The sequence below is a fragment of the Lepidochelys kempii genome, chromosome 14 (assembly GCF_965140265.1).
Source record: "Lepidochelys kempii isolate rLepKem1 chromosome 14, rLepKem1.hap2, whole genome shotgun sequence".
Lineage (NCBI taxonomy): Eukaryota > Metazoa > Chordata > Testudines > Cheloniidae > Lepidochelys > Lepidochelys kempii.
The window spans coordinates 14,647,834-14,674,360 of record NC_133269.1 but is presented as its reverse complement, the minus strand read 5'-3'; the positions used below and the strand labels follow the sequence as shown (position 1 = coordinate 14,674,360).

The window sequence follows — 26,527 nt, the reverse complement described above, 5'->3', positions numbered from 1 at the left end:
GTAGAATACTCTCCCTGTTCTTGCTGTTCGGGTTAAACCCAAGGTTGTTCGGGTGACTGAGATAACAGTTCAGCGAACCAAATGACCAGCCCAGTTTCACTTTCCGCCCTTTTCTGTATTACAAGCGCAAGCATCTCTCTCTAACCTGTTCATGAGACACTCATTGGACCTGGTTACAAACCTGGCAAAACCTTACAAACCTCCACCAGCTTTTTTCCCCCACAGCCTCAGTGTGCCAGATGGGCTTGTGCCTCAGCACCTCTTATGCAGCTGTGCATTTAGCCCATGCTGCCACACCACGGCGTAGGAGAGGGCCACCCTGGCTGTAGAGGCAGGGATGTGGGAGGGCTTTTCCATCGCACGGCCAGATGAATATTAGGGACTGGTTACATGAACCCATCAAAGAACAGGCAGACATGCTGCTCTTGATCTAAAGGTCGTGTGTAGCATTCGGGAATGTAGGTAAATGAATAGGACAGCAGCTTCACAACACGCGCCTTCTGAGAGGAGTGTAAGATTCTACTTGGTAGGTTTCACCTTCAGCCAAAGCCGTGACCATTCTGGCGTTTGTTATTTCTGGGTGATCCAGGTCTCCCATTAGTAATGTGCAGTACTAATAAGGCAAACACTTCCAGTGGTCTGCAAAAATCAGATACATGGTATGTTTATGTAAGACAGCATGTCTTGTGACCAGCACTAACTGGTTGGGATTTTTGCTATGGTAAATATACCTTTTCCTCTGGAGCTCATTATTTTCTTTTAAACTTGAATCCTGGGCTGTAGTTGGGGGTAGGAAGCCCTCCCTGTCCTGTTCCCTCCTTTGAGTTGATAGTGGTAGCCTGGACTCCAATGACAGCTGGAGGAGCCTGTCTCATCCCATCAAGACCCGCACTAATCTAGTCCATTGTGTTATTTCATGTTTGCTTTGTTCCCCCCAGATCTCCACGTGTAGTTCAGCACTTTTGAGAGGTACAGCTAAGATGACTTACACCTCCTCCAGTAATTCCCTGTCAGCTGGAACTGGCTCCATGAATGTATTTTATTCAGGTAACTTATTTGCTGATGGGATGCCCTAGGTGTACACATTGCTTTACAAAGCACTTGCAAGAACAAGGCTCCTGCCCTGCAGAGCTTGCACTGTTATTCAGACATGCAGTATACAGCTTAATTCAAGCATAAGAAGCAGGAAAACCTTTTTAGGGAGGAGGTTGAGGCAAGCAAGTATTAGAAAAGGCAATTAGCCCACATTTAACCACTCCATTGTACAATAATGATGATGATAAACAGAAGTGACAAAAGCAAATGACTGCAAAAAAGCACCTTATCCAGAACTAGCAGAGCTGACTCATACTCATGTAGCTCTGCCTGGGTCCCACTTCTCTGCCCTTCTGCATTGATTCTTCCCGTAAGCATGGGTAGTTCTATATTTCCCTTTCCAAGTGGGTTTGAATCCCTCCTCTCCTCTTGTCCCATGGCCATCTCAGTCAGCGAATCTCCTACAATGGGCAGAACAGCAGCCAAAAGTAAATATACATTAGGGGAAATTGTGGACAAGAGCTGAGGCCTGCATGATGCTAAACTTCACCTTATTTGCTTGATAGTTTTTATTAAAATTTCATACACTTTTCCATCAGAAAATCTCAGGGACTGTTCTCACTGAATGGGCTTGTGGGGCTGGCCAGAGTTGTTGGACTCTGTGTAGGGTTGGGTTTACAGCTGAGCCTCCATAAATAACAAAGGTGCAGCTCTTTTGTAGATATATGTTGCCTATATATATTTGATTCGTATAATATTTGCACCATAATGATATTGAGAGGTAGGTATCTTAACTGTGTGTGAATGTATGATCAGATGTGGCCTGAAACACAATGGACTTGGGTTCTAAGCCTGCTAGCATGATTGGTTTCCAGAGATAAGGGGCTCTCTACTGACAGAACCCTGACACTGGATACGGATATTCAAATGCAGGTAACCAAACACCAACCCTGCTTGCTTAGGAGGTTTCCGGATGTTGTTCTAGCTTGCTCGCGGCATCTCAGCAGTTTCATAGTCTTGAGGAAAGGGTGGAGGGGTTTCTTCTTCAGCTGCATTAATAGGCAGGTCTCCAATACACCCATAATCATTAGGACAAAGACACCTATGAAAAACATCACTGCAAAACAAGACCAAGACAATGTGCTTGATAAACTCTCTGCCCTTCCTTCCTCTAGATCCATGGTTCTTTCTACTGTGGGCTTCTGCTTAATAGAAGAAATATAGTGCCCCAATTCCAGAAACTGCTCTGAATAGGGACTTATAGTATTACATCTCTACTGCAGTGGCTACGTGTTCCTCTTCTTACTATCTCTGAATAGGCGACATGTTAGTATTCTGCTCTCTTCCTTACATCCAGTGCATGTTGAATATAAAGTGACTTTTACTCAATAAAGACAAGTACCTATTATGGGTGGGTCATCAGAAGAAGTGGGAAGAATGTCCTTAAGAATCAGAGCTAACACAGACTCTCCAATGATGAGTGACAGCTGGAAGCTGATGTTGTCCTCATAAGAGCTGCTGCTGAACAAAATAGTCATATCCAGTAAGTAGAGAGCACATGTTGGGAAGATAAGGTTCAAAACGTATAAAATGGGTCGTCTTTTCATGGAGATCTGGAGGGAACAAGACAAACATGAAATAACTGAATGGGCTGGAAAAGTGCTGATCTCAATGGGATGAGACAGACTCTTCCTCCCTTGTTTGGAGGTCAAGCTATCAACTCAAAGGAGGGAACTGGCCCCCAGTGGACTTCCTATCCTCTGGTGTAGTCCATGCTTCAAGTGCCAGCCATAAATACTTGCTCCCTGTCCTCTAACTCCAATTTCCCCTCCTTTCATAATCTGACCCTTCTTCCACCTGTCCTGCAAACTCTTCCTTACCTGCCCATCTCTTTCTATCACCTACTTCCAGCCACTTCACCTAACCCCCTTTGCCCTCATTTTGGGTTGAGCCCTGTGTTCTTCTACCCACTCTTGCAATTTTCCTGCTGGTATTCTCTGTATGAATATTCATGCACATATGCCCACTGAATACATAGGCCCTCACTTGTCTGGTTTTTTTTCTTCTACTCCTCTAAACACACACATTGAAACTGGAGCGGACAAAAAGGTCCATCTAGTGCAATGAGCTGTCTCAGAGTGGCCTATACTAGATCTCAAAGGAAGATGAAACTGCCTTAGACCACATCCTCAGCTGGTATAATCAGGGTAGCTCCATTGATGTCATTGCAGCTATAACAATTTGTACCTACTGAGGATCTGGATCCATAACTGTGTAGTTCTATGTCATGAAGAATGTTTTTTGTTACCGGCTATGAAGGACTCCAGCGACTTGCCAGCTGGAGTATCTGACCCTATATGCTCCTATGAGAGCTGTACTGTCAAAGGTCATTTTGCTGAAGCATGATCTGGCTTGCACCGTAGACTGCTTTGGTTCCACCCTCTTTTGGCCTTCTCTCCTGCATTGTCAGGCGAGAGATGCTAGGAATGTGGCAATGGAACTAGCATGAGTTGTCTTGGGCACATGTGCTGCTCGATTTGTGAGACTGCAGTAATTCTCCCATTTAGACATGGGAGTTGCCTATTTTCCCCTATGAACTCCTTGTAGAACACAGCACTTGGTATGAGCAGTAGATCGTGCTCTTTCTTGATTTCGCTCTACAGATCTACATTGTAGGGGTCAGGCAGACGCTGCAGAGGTGACACATTCTGAGACCTCCATTTAGAGGTATGTAACTTTCATTTTTATCAGATCATTCTGTTTTGAGATTTCAGACTCCCACAAAGTTGCTAAGATAGCAATACTAACTCTTGGATGTAAGCAAATAATATACATCTCCCTGGACCTTTTGTTAAAATACCTGTACTTTATAAAGTGCTTTGCCTGGTGGGGAATGTGTATTTGTAATTGTGGGAGTTAGTCCTTTTAAAGATGACTAGATTTTCCTTGGGTTATGTTTTTAGTTTTTGTAGCTGAGCCCTGATGTTCTGAAGGGTGTGTTTATGATAAATCAATGAATGAAATATATATTGTGTGAAATACAACTGATGATGAAGTACCTCATAGATGATCCCAGTAAAGACTTTTTCCTCATCCTCTAGTCTGTATGGTATAATGTTTATGTTTGTGAACTTCCATTCTCCATTGGTCAAGTGATAAAGTTTGCTTTTTTTATTCACCTCATCTGTTGTCTGATTGGACCGGAGAATAACGTCTGTTGCTGTTTGAGCAAAGAAAGTGAGGACAGAGTGGTTTAAAGGTGGTTCCTTTCTTCATACAGGGAGTTCAAATCTGTTGCCATAGTCCAGGTGTGTATTCAGAAGGAAGGAAGAGAAGGTTAAGATCACCCACCCACCCACCCACGGTGGGAAAATTGCATCTCTTGCCCAAAACAGAACTAGTCATGTACTTGGAGCTTGAGTCTTACTCCAGGATAAACTGGCAATAACTTAATTGAAATCAATGGAGTTATACCAGTATGAGATCAGAATCCAGCCCAAAGGTCACTGCTTAAATGGGAACAAATGTCTGCTGACAGTAGGAATTTCATAACTCTATTGGTCTTGAATACTTGGTTAAATTCTGTCTCCTATCTTATGGCCTGGATCCAGATCCTATTGAAGTCAGTGGGAGTCTTTCCACTGATGCCAGTGAGCTTCAGATCAGGCACTGAGGGCTAGTCTACACTGAAGTCTATGCTAAAGCGCTGCTGTGGCAGCACTTTAATGGCCTTGTGTTGTTGCGGCGTCGCGCTGGGAGACCTCTCCCGGCGATCCAAAAAAGTCACCTCAGTGAGGTGGGGCACTGTTTACACTGGTGCTTTACAGCACTGAAACTTGCCACGCTCAGGCGGGGGGAGGGGTCACTCCCCATAGCGAGAAAGCTGCAGCGCTGTTAATTGCCAGTGTAGACAAGCACATAGAGGAGCAGTTGGCAGTGGCTGTCTCTTTCCTGTGCTTCCATAAATACTTGGGAGTAGCTACTCTCTGGCCCTCTTCTGCACAGACTCACTACGGTGGCAATGGTGCAAATGGAGCATTTTCTTGGGAAAAATATCAAGGTCTTGATACTGAGATGGCTAGCCCCCTTCCCTGGAATGTTTCACTCCCAGATGTGAACTGGGCAGGGTTACTACTTGCAAAGAGTTTCCTCTTCAAATCGAGGCTGGCTGACTTTCTGGAAGAGCTGTTTTAGCCGAACACAAGTTATTGGGCTCAATTCAGGGGTAACTGGGTGACATTTAATGGCCTGTGACAGAAGGTCAGACTAGATGATCTAATGGTCCCTTCTGGCTTTAAAGTCTAGGAATGTCATGAAACATTTGATACCTTACTTTAACTAAACCAATTGCTTTTCAAGGGAAACTGAATTATTAGAATAGTTGTAGCTAAATGGAAACCTGTGCTATGCAAACAATAAAAGATCATACTTCAAAGTAAGTCTTGCCTCTCCGTTTCTGTGACTACCATAGGGATAAAATAAGAAAGCATGCAGCAGTTGAAAACTAGATCTAGTCTGGAACTCAAATCTCTGGGTAAGTCTGGATCCCATCCTGCAGCCCTTTCTCAGTCATGTGATTAGTCCTCTCAACTTCATCTCTTGGAGTTCTATTTTTAATCTAGATCCTCATGAACGTTTTAAGGACAAGACCTTGCAAACTCAAGTAATCCTTATTGCAGTCAGTGGGACTAGTCATTTGACTAAGTTGACCACTCCTGGGAATAAAGGCTTTACAGAGGCAGATCCTGGATGCTTCCAGAGATATACATACAGGAGACTCCACAGCGGGAGATGGTTCCATAGCCCACTTTCCCTCTTACATTGTAATTTTTTTTAAAAAACACAATGGACACTATTGAGTAGTGAACATAAAAATTCAATAGCCGAACAGACCTGTGATCCATCTAGTGCATTGACTAGTTGGGGACAGGGGCCAGCACCAGCCAATCCAGTCTAGTTGTGAATAAGAATGGAAATACCTGGATGATTAAATGAGAAGAGGCTTATGCTGCACATCTGGGTGTCAAATGGAAACTTGTGCATCTCCAGGTTGCACGTTATGGTCACCTGGTGCTGTTGGGTTGTGCTAATGATGCCGTTGTGAGTGATGGACAGAAAGGGCCTGCTGAGCGATTTCTCTTCATCCACTCTGAAGGAACCAATGATTGAACAACAATGAAAAGTAAAATGACAAAACGCTTATTGCAGTTCGAAGACAATATTTTTTTGCAAACTTGCTGTTAGTCTGACTTTGAACGGTCAGTGAATCTTACTACATACAACAGGAAACAGAAGAGAGAGGGTGAGTGACAGCGAGTAACAAGGGATGAGAGTTTTAAAACAAACAGGGGAGGACAAAAAGGCTGTGGGAGGAGACAGAAGAGACGGGAAGAGAGAAAGCAAGCAGAGAAAGTCTGAGGCGCAGAGAAGGGCTGATAACCCCCATCTACGCTAAGACTTGTAGTGGACCCCATTAGCATGCTAGATGAGACAGGAAAGACATTCAAGGACATATGAACCACTTGCCGCATTGGACCAGGGACTGTTGGCCTAATTCTGATCTCACACAGCTTCCACCCCCTAACTATTGACTTTAGCTGAATTACTCCTGATTTCCACCATGTAAGTAAGAGCAGAATCAGGCCCTATGTCTTTATTTGTGTCTTGTGCAGTGCTGAGCACACAGCTGCTTCTTAACAAATAATCATGAATAATTAACCATTTAGGGACAATACCAAATATCACAGTACAGTGGGCATCTCCTGGACCTCCAGATTAAAAAGTGACAGGAGCCTCTAAAATATACTTTTGGAGTCTGTCTCCTTTTGATTGGCTTCCCTGCCTGTCAGATAGTTTTCCAATACCCTGCACATGTTCTCCTAGTGCCCCCTCACTTAGGGACTAAAAAACCCTGTTTTATTTAATGAATGTTTTCTTATTGTCATGAGATCAGTTAATTGATTCTTAGCTATTCCATCCCCCACCACCCAATTCATCCTGCAAAACCTTTGCTTATGGAGTAATCCTCACTCAGATGAGTTAGTCCCATTGATTTCAGTGGCTCCCATCATGTCCCTCATAATTACCCTTCTTACAGAAGCAAGTTGAAATCGGCCAAGGGGAGTCTTACTGTTCATAAATGATGATATATGGGGACCAAAATGTATCCACTGGCAGAACGAGGTTGGAAATGTTACAGAAATCCTGAGGATTCCAAGTCACAAAGACATTTTTCCACTTCTAGAGGAAAGAAAAATCACAAAATGGAAACAATTTCTGGACTCACAGCACACAGGAAATAGCTTTGATTTTACAGAAAAAAAATCTCTTACCATGGTAACTAAGAAATAGACAGTGACAGTTTGTAGCTTTTCAGTCTAGAGAAACAAAATGGAAAAGTGATTATCATGATTTCATTAACTTAGGCAGGTACCGAGCTTGGAGGCTGTTCAGCGTTTTTCTTATAATGATGGCGTTATGGGTGTCAGAGATATGAGAAAATCAGGGCAGGCCGTTCATGTACTTTTCTTGGTCTTACAAACTGAGGAGTAGACTGGAAGGGTCAAGTTCAATGTTTGGAAAAAAAGAGTTGCCTGATAGAATACACCTGGCTATGCAAATCTGTGCTGGGACAGGATCCAGAGCAGTAGAATGAGACAAAAATTGCAACACGGCTCAGGGAAATTGAGCCTACAGAATTGATCCATGATGTATAAGGAGGGCAAAACCAAACAAGAATTACCAAGTCTCTCCTCACTCTCCCCCCAACTCCACTTTGCTGTAACACCAGCTAATATCGTGGGTTCCCTTTACCCAGGCTAAGCAGAGCTGTTTCCTTTGTAAGAGGCTTTTTTGGAGGAAACAGAAAAAGAGAGAAGTTCAGATGAAATGCAAATCAAGGGCCAAATTTCTGAGTATTCTTGGACAACTTTGTAGTGCTTTGGCAACACAGTGCAGCTTAACAGGCCAATTAAAAAGTGGATAGGAGGCTGCTAGGGAAATTAATCTTGCCCTGGACTTTGATCTTTTAGAGCTCATTTTAATGTGACCCCGTTCAACATGGGATGAGGACTAAAGCAATTTTAAATAACCCTCTCATTTGTGCAGATGTGACAAGCTATTTTCTCCTGGCACCTCCAACAAACATTGCTCTGGATTCTACTTTCAAACCACAGCCATAAAGGCTGGAGAAGAAGACCTTCACATCAGCAGCAGTAGCAGTGGAGTAACTCCCGATTTGTTCTGGTATGAGTGAGAGAAGTCATTCACTCACTTTAGGATCATCAGCTGCCTCAGCTTTTCAATCTCCACAATATTTCCTACTATACAGAATAATAAAGAGTTTGTTTCCTTACCACTGAGAGGATGGACATCAATATAAATTGTACCTCCACTTTCAACGGCTCTTCCCAATTTTCCTTGGGTATTGTATGTAGTGCGGGTGCCTTTTCAGAGGAGATATTCAGATACTGAATAACATTATCGTACTTACAGAGCTGTTCTGGGGCAGCACCTGTGGAAATAAAATGAAAGTCTGGTTATGTCCAAATCATTTTATCAGAGCAATACTGAGCAGGATCTCAGCATACACCACACAGCCAGCTTATGGAATGGGAATGCATCAGAGGATTAAAAGACATTGGGCTGTAGCTGCTAGAAAACCACTGTCAGATCTTTGTCCCCTTTCACACTGGCAGGACTAGGGTGCCTGTCTTAATCTTCCTCATACATGTATGAGAATATAAATTACTCAGCGGTTTTCCCCTGGTCCTACTCCAATTTAACTTACCTGTTGCCAAAGACAAAGTGAGAATAGTTAAGAATGCGTCCCACATCGTTCCCCTTTTCCTAATGAGGCAAATGATACAGCTGATGCTACAGCTAGTTGCCAGTGGCTAGCAGCTGAGGTGCCGGATGTGATTTGATATTAATCGGTGTAGGGAGGAAGCTTATATAAGTGAAGGCTTTTTTTTCTTTTTATGAAGAATTCCGTGATAATGGCTCAATGCACTCAGATGGCTCTGGGGATCAGCTCATGAAATTACCATTAATGGATCTGATATTACGGGACCAATGCTGTGGTAGAAATAGTTTGCTTTAACCCCATAGTCCCTCATGGAAGATATTGCTTGTTGTTGGGATTTATTTATTCAAAACAAATTGAGGCTTTTTTGTTTTTAAATTTGTCCAAAGTGGGTCTTGCTGCTTATTGGACAGATTTGCCGCTGCACTCTTCTACAAGGGAACTGAGCCCTGGTCTTCCATATCTCAGGCAAATTCTCTAAGAACTAAGGATGGCTGTCTTTTGGCAGTCTTGTGAATGTAGCCCTTTGAAAATGCTTGGGAACAAAATGTTCTGGGTTAAACATATTTTGTTTGATCTGAAATAAACTTTTTTGATTCACTGAAATTTTTCATGACTTTCAGATTGTTTTGAGGAAAAAAGCCCATTTTATCTTTTCAGCACTGCCAGCCAGCCGAAAAGTCAATCACTTTTAAAAACATCACCTACCTCTAAAGTTGTATGAAGTTAACAAACTACCTTCCTGGTAAGAAAGTTACATGGTCTCTCACTGCTGGCAGTTTATTCACCTTAGTTCCCTCTGCTTAAAGTGCCAGCCATATCCTGATGTCCATTCTTCACCGTTCTCTGCACTGTTTAGGCTCCATAGACTTGGCGCCTTCACGGCTGCCCAGCCCTGCTTTATTTGGTGCAGCTGTAAAGCTCAATCTTCCTGACTTCAGATTCCCTGCATCCCCAACTTGTGTGCTTCACAGCCTATACAAAGCATAGGAACCCCAGAGGCTCATGACTCCAGATCCCTCTTATAAAACACACCCTTTCAAAAACTAAAAAGGCATGAGAAGAGGAGCTCTTAGGTGTTGTGGAGAGAGAGGCTAAAGTGGTAGTTAGTGAGACTTCGTGTCCAGCCAGGGCTGTCTTCCCCTGTAGAGGCTGATCTAAAGCGGGGGAGATGGGATCAGCCTTTTCTGCTCTCCACCATGGCCTGGAAAAGATGAAACTAGCCAAACAGCCCATGCATGGCTGAGGTTAAACTGAGCGCTGCTGGAAAGGAGGGTGAGTCCCAGGAGCACCATAAGGGCTGGTGCAAGAATGTTTCGTGCCCTAGGCGAAACTTCCACCTTGCGCACCACGCCCTCGGCCTGGGGAGCCATGCAGCAGCTCCCCGCCCCAGCTCACCTCTGCTCTGCCTCCTCCCCTGAGCACGCCACCCTGCTCTGCTTTTCTCCCTCCCAGATTTGTGGCGCCAAACAGCTGATTGACGCTGCAAGCCTGGGGGGGGGGGCGGGAGAAATGGAGCAGAGGCGGCATGCTCAGGGAGGAGGCGGAGCAGAGGTGAGCTGGGGTGGGAAGCGGTTCTTCTGCACGCCGCCCCCCCTCAGTTACTTGCTGCAGGCGGCCCTCCCCGTGCCCCCCTGCCCCAGCTCACCTCCGCTCCACCTCCTCCCCGGAGTGCGCTTTTGGCCACCCCCAACCACTTGGCGTCCTAGGCAGCCACCTAGTTTGCCTAGTGGTTGCACTGGCCCCACATAAACCGGAACATCATGGGCCAAATTCCACCCCAGTGCATTCCCCTCCCCCGCCCTCCAGGGAGTCAGTGTGGTAACAACCAAGGTGTGAATTCGCTGGGCTAGGATGGGGCAACCTCACCTAGCAGAGATGCTGGCAAAAGCCCACCCAGCAGAATCAAACCTCCCGGGGTGCATGTCTTGAATAGCAATACCCACCCCCTCCAACTGCCTTGTGGTGAACAAACCCTGAGCCATGTGGCTAAAAGGGCAGATTGGCTTTCAGAGCCTCTGGTTGCCTGCTCCATAGGTGCGGAACGAGGGGTGCTGCTGCACCCCCTGGCTTGAAGTGGTTTCCATGGTTATTATCTTTCTTTTTTTTTTAAAAAACCTTTTGTCAGCCTTGCAAAACTGTAATGAAAACTAACCATCCCATTCACAAACTCACGGGGTCTGCGCCTACCGGTGTCCATGATGAAAAAACTGAGAGCATTGTACTTGCCCATCCACCCACCCCCCGCCGCCCCAAAAAGGCAAATGTAGGCGTGTAGAATTTTGTGTGGCTGCTTTATTGCCATTTCCCCCTTAATGAGCAGACTGAAAATACTGGCAACTAAAATGAGCATAGTTGCTACCCTGGGGCCTGATGATGGGCGGGGCAATGGAGACTGCAGAGTTGCTCGGTGTGGAACTCGCTATCAGCTGTTCTGCTCCACCTGTACAGGTTGACCTCCTTGCCAGAGAAGCCCCCCGCTATTGACTGGGTTTATTACAAGGCTGCAGTTGCTAAGGCTGGCATGGTGGATGAGTTTGAAAAGAAGGTGAGATTCTCGTCCTCAATTAGATGTTGCTGCTGATTTGAAATCCAAGTGGAGGCTGCTCATGTCTGATGCACCAAGACCCAGAACTGTGAACTTTTCCTCGAGCAGGCTGCTAAGTGAGATGATTAGGAGGTATTGGCCCAGGTCCTGTGCTGTGGTGTGCAGTTGCTTTGCATCACACTGCTAGCACAAAGCAGCCCAAAAGCTGGCCTAGCTAACGATAGGAAGGGTCATTTTAGTGGACGGGGATCCTCCAGTGGCATAAAGCTAATGCTTTTTTCTCTTACAGCCTGCATAGGTTTTCCCAGCTGTCGGTGTAGAAGTGGCCTGAGGAAAGAGTATATGGTCAGAGCCTTCCTTTTCTCTGCTGATTCCCAACATCCAAAGAGCACTAGTCTGGCTACTGGGGAAATATTGTTGCATCAACCAGGCAAGGTACTAACAAGCTTCAACAGGACTTTATTTTCAAAGTGGAAAACCTCTTTACCAAGCTGCTGCTGCACCCTCTGTAACTTTCTCCCAGCCTCTCAACTCCTCCCCGCTCCTTCCTGTTTCCTGTCCTTTCAGACTCCCAACAGCTAGTGCTCCCAATTCTAATAATTACAAGCAACTTCTAAACACCACATTCCCTCCTCTCTTAAGAAATTCTCCCAATTAAAATAAACATTATTGTTCTAACCACAGGAACAAATATGAAATGTTGGCAGAAATATTACACTGAAAACACTGCAGATACTACATAACATAGTCTCTAGTCCAGACAGGTGGTCGTCTGGGTCTGACAGACCGGCTCTTAAGCCCTGGTTCCAGTGCAATGTCTTGTTGTGTTGGTACCACGGTGAAGTCATCCAATGCAGACTGGGTGTTGGCATGATCTCCTCTTGGTGCATAGGCAGGTGCAAGATAAGACGCATTCCATACCCGCCCATCAGAAAGTTGACAGGTGTAAGGTCCCTTCTTCTCTATGATTTTAAGAGGAGCTGTGAATTTATGGTCCCCTTTGCATAAAATTCCAGGTTTTCATATTCTAACGAAGCAACCACTCAAACTTTGGTTCCTTAGCACCCCGCCGCTTGTCTGTGAAAGCCTTAGACTTTGCTTGGTTCTGATCAACTGTTTTTCTCACATCATCCTCGTTTGGGGCATCAGGTCGTGCCTTCAACAATCCAGCAATGTTCAGTTTAGTATTCATCTGTTTCCCATGCAGTAACTCTGCGGGTGATCTTTGCGTTGTGGCATGTCATGTAGCCTGGTATGCTTGCAAGAAATCAGTAGTGAAGGGTATCCACAATAGCCCTTCCAGTTTAGCCATTTGCAAACTCTCTTTCAAACTTCTGTTAAACTGTTTGATTTCCCCATTGGCTTGAGGGTAATGTAGGGATGACCTTCTGTGTAAAATGTTCCTCTGTGCTAGAAAAGTTTCAAACTCCAGGGAAGTAAATTGACTACCATTATCTGAAACCAGTTCTTTGGGGTTACCTTCCCTGCTGAAAACTGAAGAGAGGAACTTAATTACTGTAGCAGAAGAGAATTGCTATGTAAATGCTACCTCAAGCCTTTTACTGAAATAGTCTATTAAAGTGATGGCATAACGGCAGTCAATTGGAGCAGTATCAAAGGGTCCTCCAATGTCAATCGCCACTTTTTCCCCATGCAGATTCAGGAAGAGGAACAGGCTGTAATGGAGGGGTACATGTCACTGCTGTCTTATCATGCATTTGGCAAGTGACACAAGATTTTATGAGTGCTTCAGTTTGAGAGTCCATCCCTGGACACCAATACAGATCCCGTGGTCGCTGTTTGGTTCGGACAATTCCTTGATGGGTATCGTGTGCCAGGTGTATGAGTTTTGACTGTAATTCTTCTGGCACAAGGAGCTGGTGTGTACCTCATAGCACACAGCCATCTAACAAAGAAAGTTCATCCCGAACTCTAAAATAAGGCAGCAAAACTGGGTCAAGGTTTTTAGGGTGACTGGGCCATCTCTTTGTCAGAAATTCCCGTAGTTTTTGTTGAATTGGACACGCTGCACAAGCAGCTTGAAATTGTTCTCTTGTAACTGCAGTGAGAGTGCTTGTAATAAGCGCAACCACGACATCCTCATCCTCCGGTGGACTATCTGGTGAAGGCAAAGGCAGGCGAGAAAGACAATCAACGACCACATTTTGGTTTCCAGGCTTATATTCCAGTTCATAATTGAAAGAGAGTCATCTTGCAGACCATCGAGCAATACGGTATCCTGCTCTTCCCAGTTCTTCCGCGGTGAGCGACGTCGTCAAAGGGCTGTGGTCTGTGTGCAACTTGAACGTGCGGCCCCACAGGTAAGTTCTCCATTTGTCAGTAGCCCAGACACAAGCAAGTGCTTCTTTTTCGACTGTAGAATATTTTCTCTCAGCATTACTTAGTGTCCTTGAAGCAAATGCATCAGTCCTCTCTGTGTTGTCCTCATGCAGTTGTGTGAGAACAGCCCCACTTCCATAATCAGAAACATCAGTAGTTACAATTGTGGGCAATGCAGGACTGAATAGTGCAAGTACTGGACTATGTACAATCAAGTCTTTCACCGTTTCAAAACTAGCTTGTGCATCCGTTGTCCACACTAAGGTTGAACTTCTCTGTAGTAATTCCCATAATGGTTCAATGACAGAAGCATAATTGGGAATGAATTTTGCATACCAGGAGGTAAGACCCAAGAAGGAACGTAAGGTTTGCAAACCTGTTGGAGGAGGAGCATTTGAAATTGCCAGGATATGATCTGGATCAGGTTTTAGTCCAGCCTGTGAAATTGTATGCCCCAGAAAGGAGAGTTCAGTTTGTCTAAATTTGCATTTGGACCTCTTGAGCTGGAGGCCTGCTGTGCTGATGCAGTTTAGTACACACTGCAGGTTATTGTCATGCTCCTCAGAAGTATTTCCAAACATGATAATATCATCCAGATAGCACTGACCTCCATGCAGATTCTTCAGAATCAATACATCATTTTTTGAAAGGCACTTGGGGCAGATGCGAGACCGTATGGAACACATTTAAAACGAAATAGTCCCTCATGTGTAATAAATGCTGTGAGGTCTCTGCTCTCTTCATGCAACATAACCTGGTGGTGTGCGCTCTGCAAATCAAGAGTAGAAAACATCTTTGCTCCATGGAGTTCTGCAAATACTTCTTCTATGTGAGGAAGAGGATGGCTGTCAATCGCAATAGCTTTATTTGGCTCCCTTAAGTCCACACAAAGGCGAATGCCTCCACCCTTCTTCTGTATCACTACTATAGGTGAAACCCATTCCGAGGAGTCGATCTTGTCAATAATGTCCTTTTGAACAAGTTTTCTAAGTTCCTCTGAAACAGCTTCCCTGACTGAAAATGGTAAGCGCCGTAACTTCTGTCGTACAGGCATCACATTATTCTGCATTTTAACTTTATGCAGAAACCCATAAGCACAGCCGAGTTTCTCCTCAACTTGGTGTTGGGTCCCAGCTGAAACTGGTGTGTGTACCACAAGAGTGCTTTGCTGAGGAAGATCAATTAATCCATTAACTACCCTGAAATTTAAAGCAGCCAATAAATCTCTGCCAAGGATAGGAGTGCCTTTGTGGACAATGTAGAACTCTGCAGTTCATAGATATTTAGGTCAGAAGGGACCATTATGATCATCTAGTCTGACCTCCTGCACAACGCAGGCCACAGAATTTCACCCACCACTCCTGCAAAAAACCTCACACCTATATCTGTGCTATTGAAATCCTCAAATCGTAGTTTAAAGACTTCAAGGAGCAGAGAATCCTCCAGCAAGTGACCCAGGCCCCATGCTACAGAGGAAGGCGAAAAACCTCCAGGGCCTCTTCCAATCTGCCCTGGAGGGAAATTCCTTCCCGACCCCAAATATGGCGATCAGCTAAACCCTGAGCATATGGGCAAGATTCATCAGCCATCTGTTACACAGCAATCACCAAAAGTAACTGTTACTGGCAGGTAGCCATGTACTGGAATATGGTTTTTCAAATAGCACACCAAGTGAAGTTTGGGTTCAGTAAGAGGCACATCTTTAAAGTAATGCAGATAGATGGAATCAGATAGTATAGATTCTGCTGAGCCAGTGCCCAACATTAGCTGAATAGAGTGTGGTTTGCCTGAGGGTATGGCTGAAATGTTTACAGTGCACTTTATCTGTTCTGGAATATGTACAGTAGTGATTTTGTCCACAGTGACATCTGATATTGTAACTGCATGCACCTGTTGATTGAACTGGCTCCTGCGACATACTTTAGCAAAATGTCCCATCTTTTTGCAATGATTGCACTGAGCTACTTTTGCTGGACATCCTGTGTAGCTTGCAAGGTGTTGTGGGGATCCACAGCAAAAACATGCTCTTCCTGTATTTTGAATTTGCTGATTCGCTGGTTTTTCATTAGTTTTCCTCTTGCAATTGCGTGTCTGCAGTGGTAGTGAACTTTTCTACAAAGAAGTCACAGCCTGGACTGTGCCTCCTGTACCCATGCTCATTATTTTGGCTTCAGCTGTAGCTGACTCAATCTGAGTAGCAATGGTTATTGCTTTTTCTAGTGTAAGTTGTGGTTCTAGAAGTAAGCGTTCTCTTACATGAAGCATAGTTGTTTTCTCAATGAGCTGGTCTCTAATCATCTCATCTGCCATATTCCCAAAGTCACAAATTACAATCAGCAATATACTGCATTATAGTTTTCCCTGGTTTCTGTTCACACTGGCAAAATCTGTAGCGATTAGCTATTACATTCACTTTTGGCACAAAAAAATTCTTTCATGCAGTGAGTGCAGTCTCATATTTATCATCTGCAAGGGGAAAAGGGCAAAATATACGCTGAGGATCTTACTGGCACCTTGTCAGGAGCCCAAAGGATGCACCTAAATTGTATAAAATAGGCCTGACTCCTTTTTAATGTGCAGTTGGAGTTCTTGGAGCCTGCGTGGGTCAAGATGGAGCATTTCATAGTGGGACTTCTATTCTATGGGCTCCCCCTCTGTGCGAAAGAAGAGGGTGGATATAACATAAACTCCAGGGGTTGTACTCTGGTCATTGATGTTGTCTTTAGCCAGAGAATTTGTCAGAATTTGTACCTATTTTATTTAAAGCAGATGCTATTTTAAGGTCAGTGCCTCTTTAAGGAAGAGGCAAGATGAGAATGGTTAAAGTGAAATAGGATGAGAGTCACAGCTTCACTGCATTAAACAATCTAGAATTAATGGGCTCACCAAACCCTTTGTTCTCTTGCAGACTAAGAGTGCTGCTGAATATGTGCAGGCTTCTAAATCCCGTATTGTCCAGCATGAGAAACAGGTAGGTTTGACGGGTTCTACCCTGTGAATTTCATGTTTAAGGCAGTTTGGTATGAAACCTTGTTTTAATTTCTAATTGTACATCTAGTTTAATTTGAATGCTGGCTTACATCTGACTTTAACATTTTCTTGTCTCTCCTCCCACTCCAAGCTTGAGAAGTTCAGAACCATGATTCCATTTGATCAGATGACTTTTGAGGACTTGAATGAGGTCTTCCCTGAAACCAAACTGGACAAGGAGAAGTATCCATACTGGCCTATTGAAGACCTGCAAATCTGTCTGAAAGCAGTTTCTGGTGACTGTCAAAGTCTCAAGAATCTTTTAAATAAAGTAATTGTACAGGGCTTCAGCAATGTGTCTCATCTTGATCTCAAAACTAAAAGATTAAATCCACTAGGAGTTTTTGGATTTTTTTAAGTGGGTGATGAATGCTGTGAAATAAGCAGGCAATTGGTTTTGGGGGCTCTGCACTCTTTACAGGGTGGGGATAGTTCCTGAAGGAGGACAGGATTGAGTCTTCCAAGCAGGATGCCAAGCTTAGTGTTTGTAGAATACTCTCCCTGTTCTTGCTGTTCGGGTTAAACCCAAGGTTGTTCGGGTGACTGAGATAACAGTTCAGCGAACCAAATGACCAGCCCAGTTTCACTTTCCGCCCTTTTCTGTATTACAAGCACAAGCATCTCTCTCTAACCTGTTCATGAGACACTCATTGGACCTGGTTACAAACCTGGCAAAACCTTACAAACCTCCACCAGCTTTTTTCCCCCACAGCCTCAGTGTGCCAGATGGGCTTGTGCCTCAGCACCTCTTATGCAGCTGTGCAATTAGCCCATGCTGCCACACCACGGCGTAGGAGAGGGCCACCCTGGCTGTAGAGGCAGGGATGTGGGAGGGCTTTTCCATCGCACGGCCAGATGAATATTAGGGACTGGTTACATGAACCCATCAAAGAACAGGCAGACATGCTGCTCTTGATCTAAAGGTCGTGTGTAGCATTCGGGAATGTAGGTAAATGAATAGGACAGCAGCTTCACAACACGCGCCTTCTGAGAGGAGTGTAAGATTCTACTTGGTAGGTTTCACCTTCAGCCAAAGCCGTGACCATTCTGGCGTTTGTTATTTCTGGGTCATCCAGGTCTCCCCTTAGTAATGTGCAGTACTAATAAGGCAAACACTTCCAGTGGTCTGCAAAAATCAGATACGTGGTATGTTTATGTAAGACAGCATGTCTTGTGACCAGCACTAACTGGTTGGGATTTTTGCTATGGTAAATATACCTTTTCCTCTGGAGCTCATTATTTTCCTTTAAACTTGAATCCTGGGCTGTAGTTGAGGGTAGGAAGCCCTCCCTGTCCTGTTCCCTCCTTTGAGTTGATAGTGGTAGCCTGGACTCCAATGACATAAATGATCTGGAGGATGGTGTGGATTGCACTCTCAGCAAATTTGCGGATGATACTAAACTGGGAGGAGTGGTAGATACGCTGGAGGGGAGGGATAGGCTACAGAAGGACCTAGACCAATTGGAAGATTGGGCCAAAAGGAATCTGATGAGGTTCAATAAGGATAAGTGCAGGGTCCTGCACTTAGGACGGAAGAACCCAATGCACAGCTACAGACTAGGGACCGAATGGCTAGGCAGCAGTTCTGCAGAAAAGGACCTAGGGGTGACAGTGGACGAGAAGCTGGATATGAGTCAGCAGTGTGCCCTTGTTGCCAAGAAGGCCAATGGCATTTTGGGATGTATAAGTAGGGGCATAGCGAGCAGATCGAGGGACGTGATCGTTCCCCTCTATTCGACATTGGTGAGGCCTCATCTGGAGTACTGTGTCCAGTTTTGGGCCCCACACTTCAAGAAGGATGTGGATAAATTGGAGAGAGTCCAGCGAAGGGCAACAAAAATGATTAGGGGACTGGAACACATGAGTTATGAGGAGAGGCTGAGGGAGCTGGGATTGTTTAGCCTGCAGAAGAGAAGAATGAGGGGGGATTTGATAGCTGCTTTCAACTACCTGAAAGGGGGTTCCAAAGAGGATGGCTCTAGACTGTTCTCAATGGTAGCAGATGACAGAACGAGGAGTAATGGTCTCAAGTTGCAGTGGGGGAGGTTTAGATTGGATATTAGGAAAAACTTTTTCACTAAGAGGGTGGTGAAACACTGGAATGCGTTACCTAGGGAGGTGGTAGAATCTCCTTCCTTAGAGGTTTTTAAGGTCAGGCTTGACAAAGCCCTGGCTGGGATGATTTAACTGGGAATTGGTCCTGCTTTGAGCAGGGGGTTGGACTAGATGACCTTCTGGGGTCCCTTCCAACCCTGATATTCTATGATTCTATGATTCTATGATTCTATGACAGTTGGAGGAGCCTGTCTCATCCCATCAAGACCCGCACTAATCTAGTCCATTGTGTTATTTCATATTTGCTTTGTTCCCCCCAGATCTCCACGTGTAGTTCAGCACTTCTGAGAGGTACAGCTAAGATGACTTACACCTCCTCCGTAATTCCCTGTCAGCTGGAACACTGGCTTCATGAATGTATTTTATTCAGGTAACTTATTTGCTGACGGGACGCCCTAGGTGAACACATTGCTTTACAAAGCACTTGCAAGAAAAGGCTCCCTACTGACAGAACCCTGACACTGGATACGGATATTCAAATGGAGGTAATCAAACACCAACCCTGCTTGCTTAGGAGGTTTCCGGAAGTTGTTCCAGCTTGCTCACGGCATCTCAGCAGTTTCATAGCCTTGAGGAAAGGGTGGAGGGGTTTCTTCTTCAGCTGCATTAATAGGCAGGTCTCCAATACACCCATAATCATTAGGACAAAGACACCTATGAAAAACATCACTGCAAAACAAGACCAAGACAATGTGCTTGATAAACTCTCTGCCCTTCCTTCCTCTAGATCCATGGTTCTTTCTACTGTGGGCTTCTGCTTAATAGAAGAAATATAGTGCCCCAAGTCCAGAAACTGCTCTGAATAGGGACTTATAGTATTACATCTCTACTGCAGTGGCTACGTGTTCCTCTTCTTACTATCTCTGAATAGGTGGCATGTTTGTATTCTGCTCTCTTCCTTATATCCAGTGCATGTCAAATATAAAGTGACTTTTACTCAATAAAGACAAGTACCTATTATGGGTGGGTCATCGGAAGAAGTGGGAAGAATGTCCTTAAGAATCAGAGCTAACACACTCTCCAATGATGAGTGACAGCTGGAAGCTGATGTTGTCCTCATAAGAGCTGCTGCTGAACAAAATAGTCATATCCAGTAAGTAGAGAGCACATGATGGGAAGATAAGGTTCAAAACGTATAAAATGGGTCGTCTCTTCATGGAGATCTGGAGGGAACAAGGCAAACATGAAATAACTGAATGGCCTGGACAAGTGCTGATCTCAATGGGATGAGACAGACTCTTCCTCCCTTGGTTGGAGTCCATGCTATCAACTCAAAGGAGAAAACAGGCCCCAGTGGGCTTCCTATCCTCTGGTACAGTCCATGCTTCAAGTGCCAGCCATAAATACTCGCCTTGATCCTATCCCCAGCTTTCTTTCCTTGCTTCCTTACCTTCATTTCCTACTTGCTCCCTGCCCTCTAACCCCAATTTCCCCTCCTTTCATAATCTGACCCTTCTTCCACCTGTCCTGCTAACTCTTCCTTACCTGACCATCTATTTCTACCACCTACTTGCAGCCACATCACCTTACCCCCTTTTCCCTCATTTTGGGTCGAGCCCTGTGTTATTCTACCCACTCTTGCTATTTTCCTGCCGGTATTCTCTGTATGAATATTCATGCACATGTGCCCACTGAATACATAGGCCCTCACTTGTCTGTTTTTTTTTCTTCTACTCCCCTAAAGACGCACATTGAAACTGGAGCAGACAAAAAGGTCCATCTAGTGCGGTGAGCTGTCTCAGAGTGGCCTATACTAGATCTCAAAGGAAGATGAAACTGCCTTAGACCATATCCTCAGCTGGTATAATCAGGGTAGCTCCATTTATGTCAGTGGAGCTATAGCAATTTGTACCTACTGAGGATCTGGACCCATAACTGTGTAGTTCTATATCATGAAGAATTCCTTTTTGGTACCAGTTATGAAGGACTCCAGCGACTTGCCAGCATTAGTATCTGACCCTATATGCTCCTATGAGAGCTGTACTGTCAAAGGTCATTTTGCTAAAGCATGATCTGGCTTGCATCATAGATTGCTTTGGTTCCACTCTCTTGTTGGCCTTCTCTCCTGCATTGTCAGGCGAGAGATGCTAGGAATGTGGCAATGGAACTAGCAGGAGTTGTCTTGGGCACATGTGCTGCTGGATTTGTGAGACTGCTGTAATTCTCCCATTTAGACATGGGAGTTGCCTATTTTCCCCTATGAACTCCTTGTAGAACACAGCACTTGGTATGAGCAGTAGATCGTGCTCTTTCTTGATTTCGCTCTACAGATCTACATTGTAGGGGTCAGGCAGACGCTGCAGAGGTGACACATTCTGAGACCTCCATTTAGAGGTATGTAACTTTCATTTTTATCAGATCATTCTGTTTTGAGATTTCAGACTCCCACAAAGTTGCTAAGATAGCAATACTAACTCTTGGATGTAAGCAAATAATATACATCTCCCTGGACCTTTTGTTAAAATACCTGTACTTTATAAAGTGCTTTGCCTGGTGGGGAATGTGTATTTGTAATTGTGGGGGTTAGTCCTGTAAAGTTGACTAGATTTTGCTTGGATTATGTTTTTAGTTTTTGTATCTGAGCCCTGATGTTCTGAAGGGTGTGTTTATGATAAATCAATGAATGAAATCCAGTATATAGTGTGTGCAATACACTAATGATGCAATACCTCATAGATGATCCCAGTAAAGACTTCCTCCTCATCCTCTAATCTGTATAGTATAAATGTTTATGTTTGTGAACTTCCATTCTCCATTGGTCAAGTGATAAAGTTTGCTTTTTTTATTCACCTCATCTGTTGTCTGATTGGACCGGAGAATTAGGTCTGTTGCTGTTTGAGGAAAGAAAGTGAAGACAGAGTGGTTTAAAGGTCGTTCCTTTCTCCGTACAGGGATTTCAAATCTGTTGCCATAGTCCAGGTGTGTATTCAGAAGGAGGGAAGAGAAGGTCAAGATCACCCACCCACCCACCCTTGGTGGGAAAATTGCATCTCTTGCCCAAAACAGAATTAGTTGTATACTTGGAGCTTGATTCTTACTCCAGGGTAAACTGGGAATAACTTCATTGAAATCAATGGAGTTATACCAGTCTGAGATCAGAATCCAGCCCAAAGGTCACTGCTTAATGGGAACAAATGTCTGCTGACAGTAGGAGTTTCATAACTCCATTGGTCTTGGATATTTGGTTAAATTCTGTCTCCCATCTTATGGCCTGGATCCAAATCCTATTGAAGTCAGTGGGAGTCTTTCCACTGATGCCAGTAAGCTTTAAATTAAGCACTTAGAGGAGCAGTTGGCAGTGGCTGTCTCTTTCCTGTGCTTCCATAAATACTTGGGAGTAGCTACTATCTGGCCCTCATCTGCACAGACTCACTACGGTGGCAATTGTGCAAATGGAGCACACTGGTTGTTAGTGAGACTTTGCAAAGCTCTCACGTGCCTGCCATGGTCCCTCTGACTGTCTCTGCATTCTCTGGTTTGTTGTTTCATGTGGAAGATCCTTCCATGCTGAACACGACTGCTCCTTCACTAGTTTATTGTCTCACAAACACAGCTGCCTCATATGCCTGTATGTCTGAGGTTCAATTGGATATGTGTGTCTATATGTAAATATACAGTGTGTGGGGTATAAGTGCCACAGTGGAGCCAGGCTCTAGTGCAGCCTCTGTAGCATTTCCCCCCCTGTCTCCCCGAAATCCTCGGTATTTGTAAACCATGGAGCCAAATCCTGCTTCTGTTAGGTCTTGGCAGAGCTCCCCAATGGGGGACCCCACGCCTAGAATGCCCACGTCTCTGTCCCAGCTAGATCTTGGAGGCTGAACTTCCTCACTCCTCCCAGCTGCAGCAAAGGAGGGGTACAGATCACCGGGGGTTCCATGGCTTGATCCCTCTCCACGTTGCGCGGCCAGCCCTCCATGGGCTGGGAGCGGGATGAGAAGGTGCCCAGCCAGGAGTGTCTTCCCCTGTAGAGGCTGATCTAAAGGAGAAGCAGATGGGACTAGCCTTTTCTGCTCTCCCCCTCGGCCTGGGTGCCTTGGAAAGATGAAACTAGCCAAACAGCTCATGCATGGCCAAGGTTAAACTGAGTGCTGCTGGAAAGGAGGGTGAGTCCTAGGAGGACCATAAACTGGTACATAATGGGCCAGATTCCATCCCCCAAGCCCGGGAGTCAGTGTCCTAAAACCCAAGGCGTGAATTCGCTGGGCTAGGATGGGGCAACCTCACCCAGCAGAGATGCTGGCAAAAAGCCCACCCAGCAGAATCAAACCTCCCGGGGTGCATGTCTTGAATACCAACACCCCCACAACAGCTGTGCAGTGAAAAAACCCTAAGTCATGTGACTAAAAGGCTGGATTGGCTTTCACAGCTTCTGGTTGCTTGGTGCATAGGCGAAGTTGTTTTCATCATATGCAGCAGTGGTTCTCAAACTTTTTTTCCCCGTGGACGACTTGAAAATTGCTGAGGGTCTCGGCGGACCACTTAATGATCTTTCCAAATGTTGTTTGTACCGTTAGCTAACTATTGCAAAGCACTTTGGATAAAAGCACTGTTTCAAAAAAAAATAATAATTAAAGATTTTTTATTTTACAAATAAAAGCACACAACTCATATCTTAACATCAGTAGTCTTACCTTTCTAATGCAATGGATGTGCCTTCTCTCCGCCACCGTGGCAGCCCCTGAGCTGGGGCTGGGAAGGAGGGGGGGTCTCCCTCACCACAGCAGCCCCTGAGCTGGAGTGGGAAGGAGGGAGGGTCTCCCTCACCACAGCAGCCCCTGAGCTGGAGCTGGGAAGGAGGGCAGTCTCTCCCCAGCAGCAGCAGCCCTGGAGCTGGGGAAAGTCACCTCTTTCTCTGGCCACTGCAGCCCTGCATGTCCCAAATTCCCCCCACTCCCTCTTCTCACCCCACTGCCCCCTCCCTCCTATTCCCCCAAAGGCTACCACCTCACATTACGTGTGCGTCTTCTCCAAGGTCCAGGCACCTAATTAGTGGAGACACACCTGCACACCTCCACTAATGAGGTGTGTGGCCCTTCATTCTCTCATGTGCCGCCTCCCAGGCATGCACCTTAGGGGGAACGATCTGTGGACCACCTGAATGGAGCTCGCGGACCACTGGTGGTCCATGGACCACAGTTTGAGAACCTCTGATATACAGAAACAACGCAGAGTCCGGTGGCACCTTAAAGACTAACAGATTTATTTGAGCATAAGCTTTCATGGGTAAAAAACCCACTTCTTCAGATGGATGGAGTGAAAATTACAGATGCAGACATAAATATACTGACACATGAAGAGAAGGGAGTTACCTCACAAGTGGAGAACCAGTGCTGACAGGGCCAAGTCGATCAGAGTGGATGTATTAATTCATTTGCAGATTTAACACCATTAATTTGGGCTTGAATAGGGACTGGGAGTGGCTGGCTCATTACAAAAGCAGTTTTGCCTTTCCTGGAATTGACACCTCCTCATCTATGTTGGGAGTGGGCTACATCCACCCTGATCGACTTGGCCCTGTCAGCACTGGTTCTCCGCTTGTGAGGTAACTCCCTTCTCTTCATGTGTCAGTATAATTATGTCTGCATCTGTAATTCTCACTCCATGCATCTGAAGAAGTGGGGTTTTTACCCACAAAAGCTTATGCTCAAATAAATCTGTTAGTCTTTAAGGTGCCCCCGGACGCCGCGTTGTTTTTGTGGATACTCCCTAACACGGCTATCCCCTGATACTTCTGACACACAGGATTCAAGTTTGGTTCAATAGCGCTCAGCAACCCCACTATACACCAGGCCAGGGCTGCTGGGCCAATTTGTATCTGCTCCTCTCTCCATTGAGGGACCCCGATGCCGGCCCACCCCCTTGGCTCTGGGGGCAGAGTGTGGACACGGGCCAGCCGGCTCTGAGCCCTGGGACTCCTGCCAGCCTGGGGTATCCATCCAGGGACGCAACTGATGCGGGATCTGGGGCTGGCGGAGGTGGGATGCAGCCGTGTACTGCCTGCTGCTCCGGGCGGAGGAGAGACAGCCTGGGAAGGAAAAATCCCCGCAGAGCCGCCGGGGCGGGGACCGCGGCTCCAGGCGAGGCTCCCGCAGCTGCTCCGTGTCCCGCTCTGGAAGCGGCAGTGGCTGCAGAGGATGCTCTGGGCACGGGGAGGGGAGACAGAGGGCGGAGCAGAGCAAAGCCGCCGGTCGGCGGGGGACCACACCGGGCAGCTGCGCCCCCGCCGCCCCAGGCTGTTTGCCGGCCAGGCGCCCCTTCCCCCCGGAATGCCCCTGCAGACCAGGCACACGGTGGACCACTCTGCACCAGGGCAAAAATGTCTTCCCTGGTTTCCTGGACAAAGCTGGGCGCTGGGAGAGCACGTGGGTGGGTGACTGGACAAGCTGCGTGTGCCAGAAGCAGGCCTGGGGCTCTGTATTGGCCTCTGCGGTGCAGGTGGCAGGGATGCTCTTTCCTAGGATGTGCCAGGATCATAACCACGGTGACCGCGTGGCCTAATGGATAAGGCGTCTGACTTCGGATCAGAAGATTGAGGGTTCGAGTCCCTTCGTGGTCGGTTGGCTTTTTTTCCCCCTCGGAGAAATGTCCTTTGCAGAACCAGCCTTTGCCCATGCAAAATTAGCTGCTGAAGGAGCGTTTAGTGCACCCAACTGATCTCAGAGGCGCCACTAGAAAGCCGCGCTTTATGCATTGGCATAAGTGGAAGGCTAATCCCAGTGAAGTTTTATATAGGGTCCTAGTTTGAATTACAGAGCCTAAGAGAACAAATAACACACTGTCTTCCTCTGTAGACCACAGATCAGAACTTGCTGATTTCTTCCTTTCCCCTCGGAAGTTGTTAAAGAAGGATGGACAAGCATTAGTTAGCACCCATGATGGCAGGAAAGGAGACATCAGCTTTAGTTATAATGAAGGAAGATGGTGGGGTGGAGAGAGGACTCCCACCAAGACAGGTTTGCAAGAAGGGGGAATCTAAGAAGTTTGGGACTGTTGCCAATGAAAACTACATGACTTCTAGTTCTATGCATGTGCCGCAGACCCATAATAGTTCATCACTAAAGATGAAGGGTTGGCAGTGCATTTGGGTAGACCCACTCTAGCCCAAACTCTCCACCTTGGGAAAGTCCCATGTTGGGTAGCCCGCTGTCCTGTTTAATTTCTTTGGCACAGTGCCTCTGACTGTAATGCCTTCATCCCTAAGGAGTATTAATTAGCATAGAAAAAGTATGAAGCACACTCTGTTGTGCACTTTTATAGGTCCTCAATAGAGAGCTGAACTTTCATTGTAGCCTAACTACACCAACATGATCACACTTCAAAAAACCATTTGGAGATCAACTGGGGACCTGGGCAATCTCTGTCAGCCCCAGATATCCCAGATCAGATATCCGTGAAAACAGCAAGTAAAAAATAAATGTGTCTGTTGGGTCAGGGAAGGCAAAGTACAACACTGAGGTTTAAAAAAACAAACCACCTGGGCACTCTGATTTTAGGGATATTTCCATTTATCATTCCCAGACACTGGTTTCCTAATGGACACCCAGATTTCTATGTCCCACTTAATAGAATAAAGCACTAAAGATCATGTAAGTCTTGAAGCTCCTACAGCACTACAGCTGCCCTCTGAGTGACATTATCCTATGGAATAAGTGTTG

General features: G+C 45.7%; 2 protein-coding genes and 1 non-coding gene across 3 annotated transcripts in view; 2 read left to right on the top strand and 1 right to left on the bottom strand.

Moving 5' to 3' along the window:
- Positions 1-915: 915 nt before the first annotated feature.
- Positions 916-26,527, bottom strand: part of LOC140897648 (5-hydroxytryptamine receptor 3A-like) — a 32,856-nt gene continuing 7,244 nt past the window's right edge. The window contains exons 2-9 of the mRNA XM_073310528.1: positions 8,391-8,548; positions 7,368-7,412; positions 7,166-7,275; positions 6,015-6,184; positions 4,095-4,255; positions 2,438-2,648; positions 1,985-2,152; positions 916-1,496 (exon numbers count right to left, since the gene is read on the bottom strand). Of these exons, the coding sequence (XP_073166629.1) occupies positions 1,249-1,496; positions 1,985-2,152; positions 2,438-2,648; positions 4,095-4,255; positions 6,015-6,184; positions 7,166-7,275; positions 7,368-7,412; positions 8,391-8,408 (1,131 nt within the window). The 5' untranslated portion in view covers positions 8,409-8,548 and the 3' untranslated portion in view covers positions 916-1,248. The remainder of the gene's footprint in view (positions 1,497-1,984; positions 2,153-2,437; positions 2,649-4,094; positions 4,256-6,014; positions 6,185-7,165; positions 7,276-7,367; positions 7,413-8,390; positions 8,549-26,527) is intronic.
- LOC140898021 (ATP synthase subunit d, mitochondrial-like) lies at positions 10,368-17,329 on the top strand. Its single transcript, XM_073311395.1, has 5 exons — positions 10,368-10,393; positions 11,216-11,387; positions 16,636-16,698; positions 16,849-17,028; positions 17,288-17,329. Exons 1-5 carry the CDS (start codon positions 10,368-10,370, stop codon positions 17,327-17,329), a joined length of 483 nt encoding a protein of 160 aa, XP_073167496.1.
- Positions 25,356-25,428, top strand: TRNAR-UCG (transfer RNA arginine (anticodon UCG)). Its single transcript has one exon. It is a non-coding gene; the product is annotated as a tRNA-Arg (tRNA).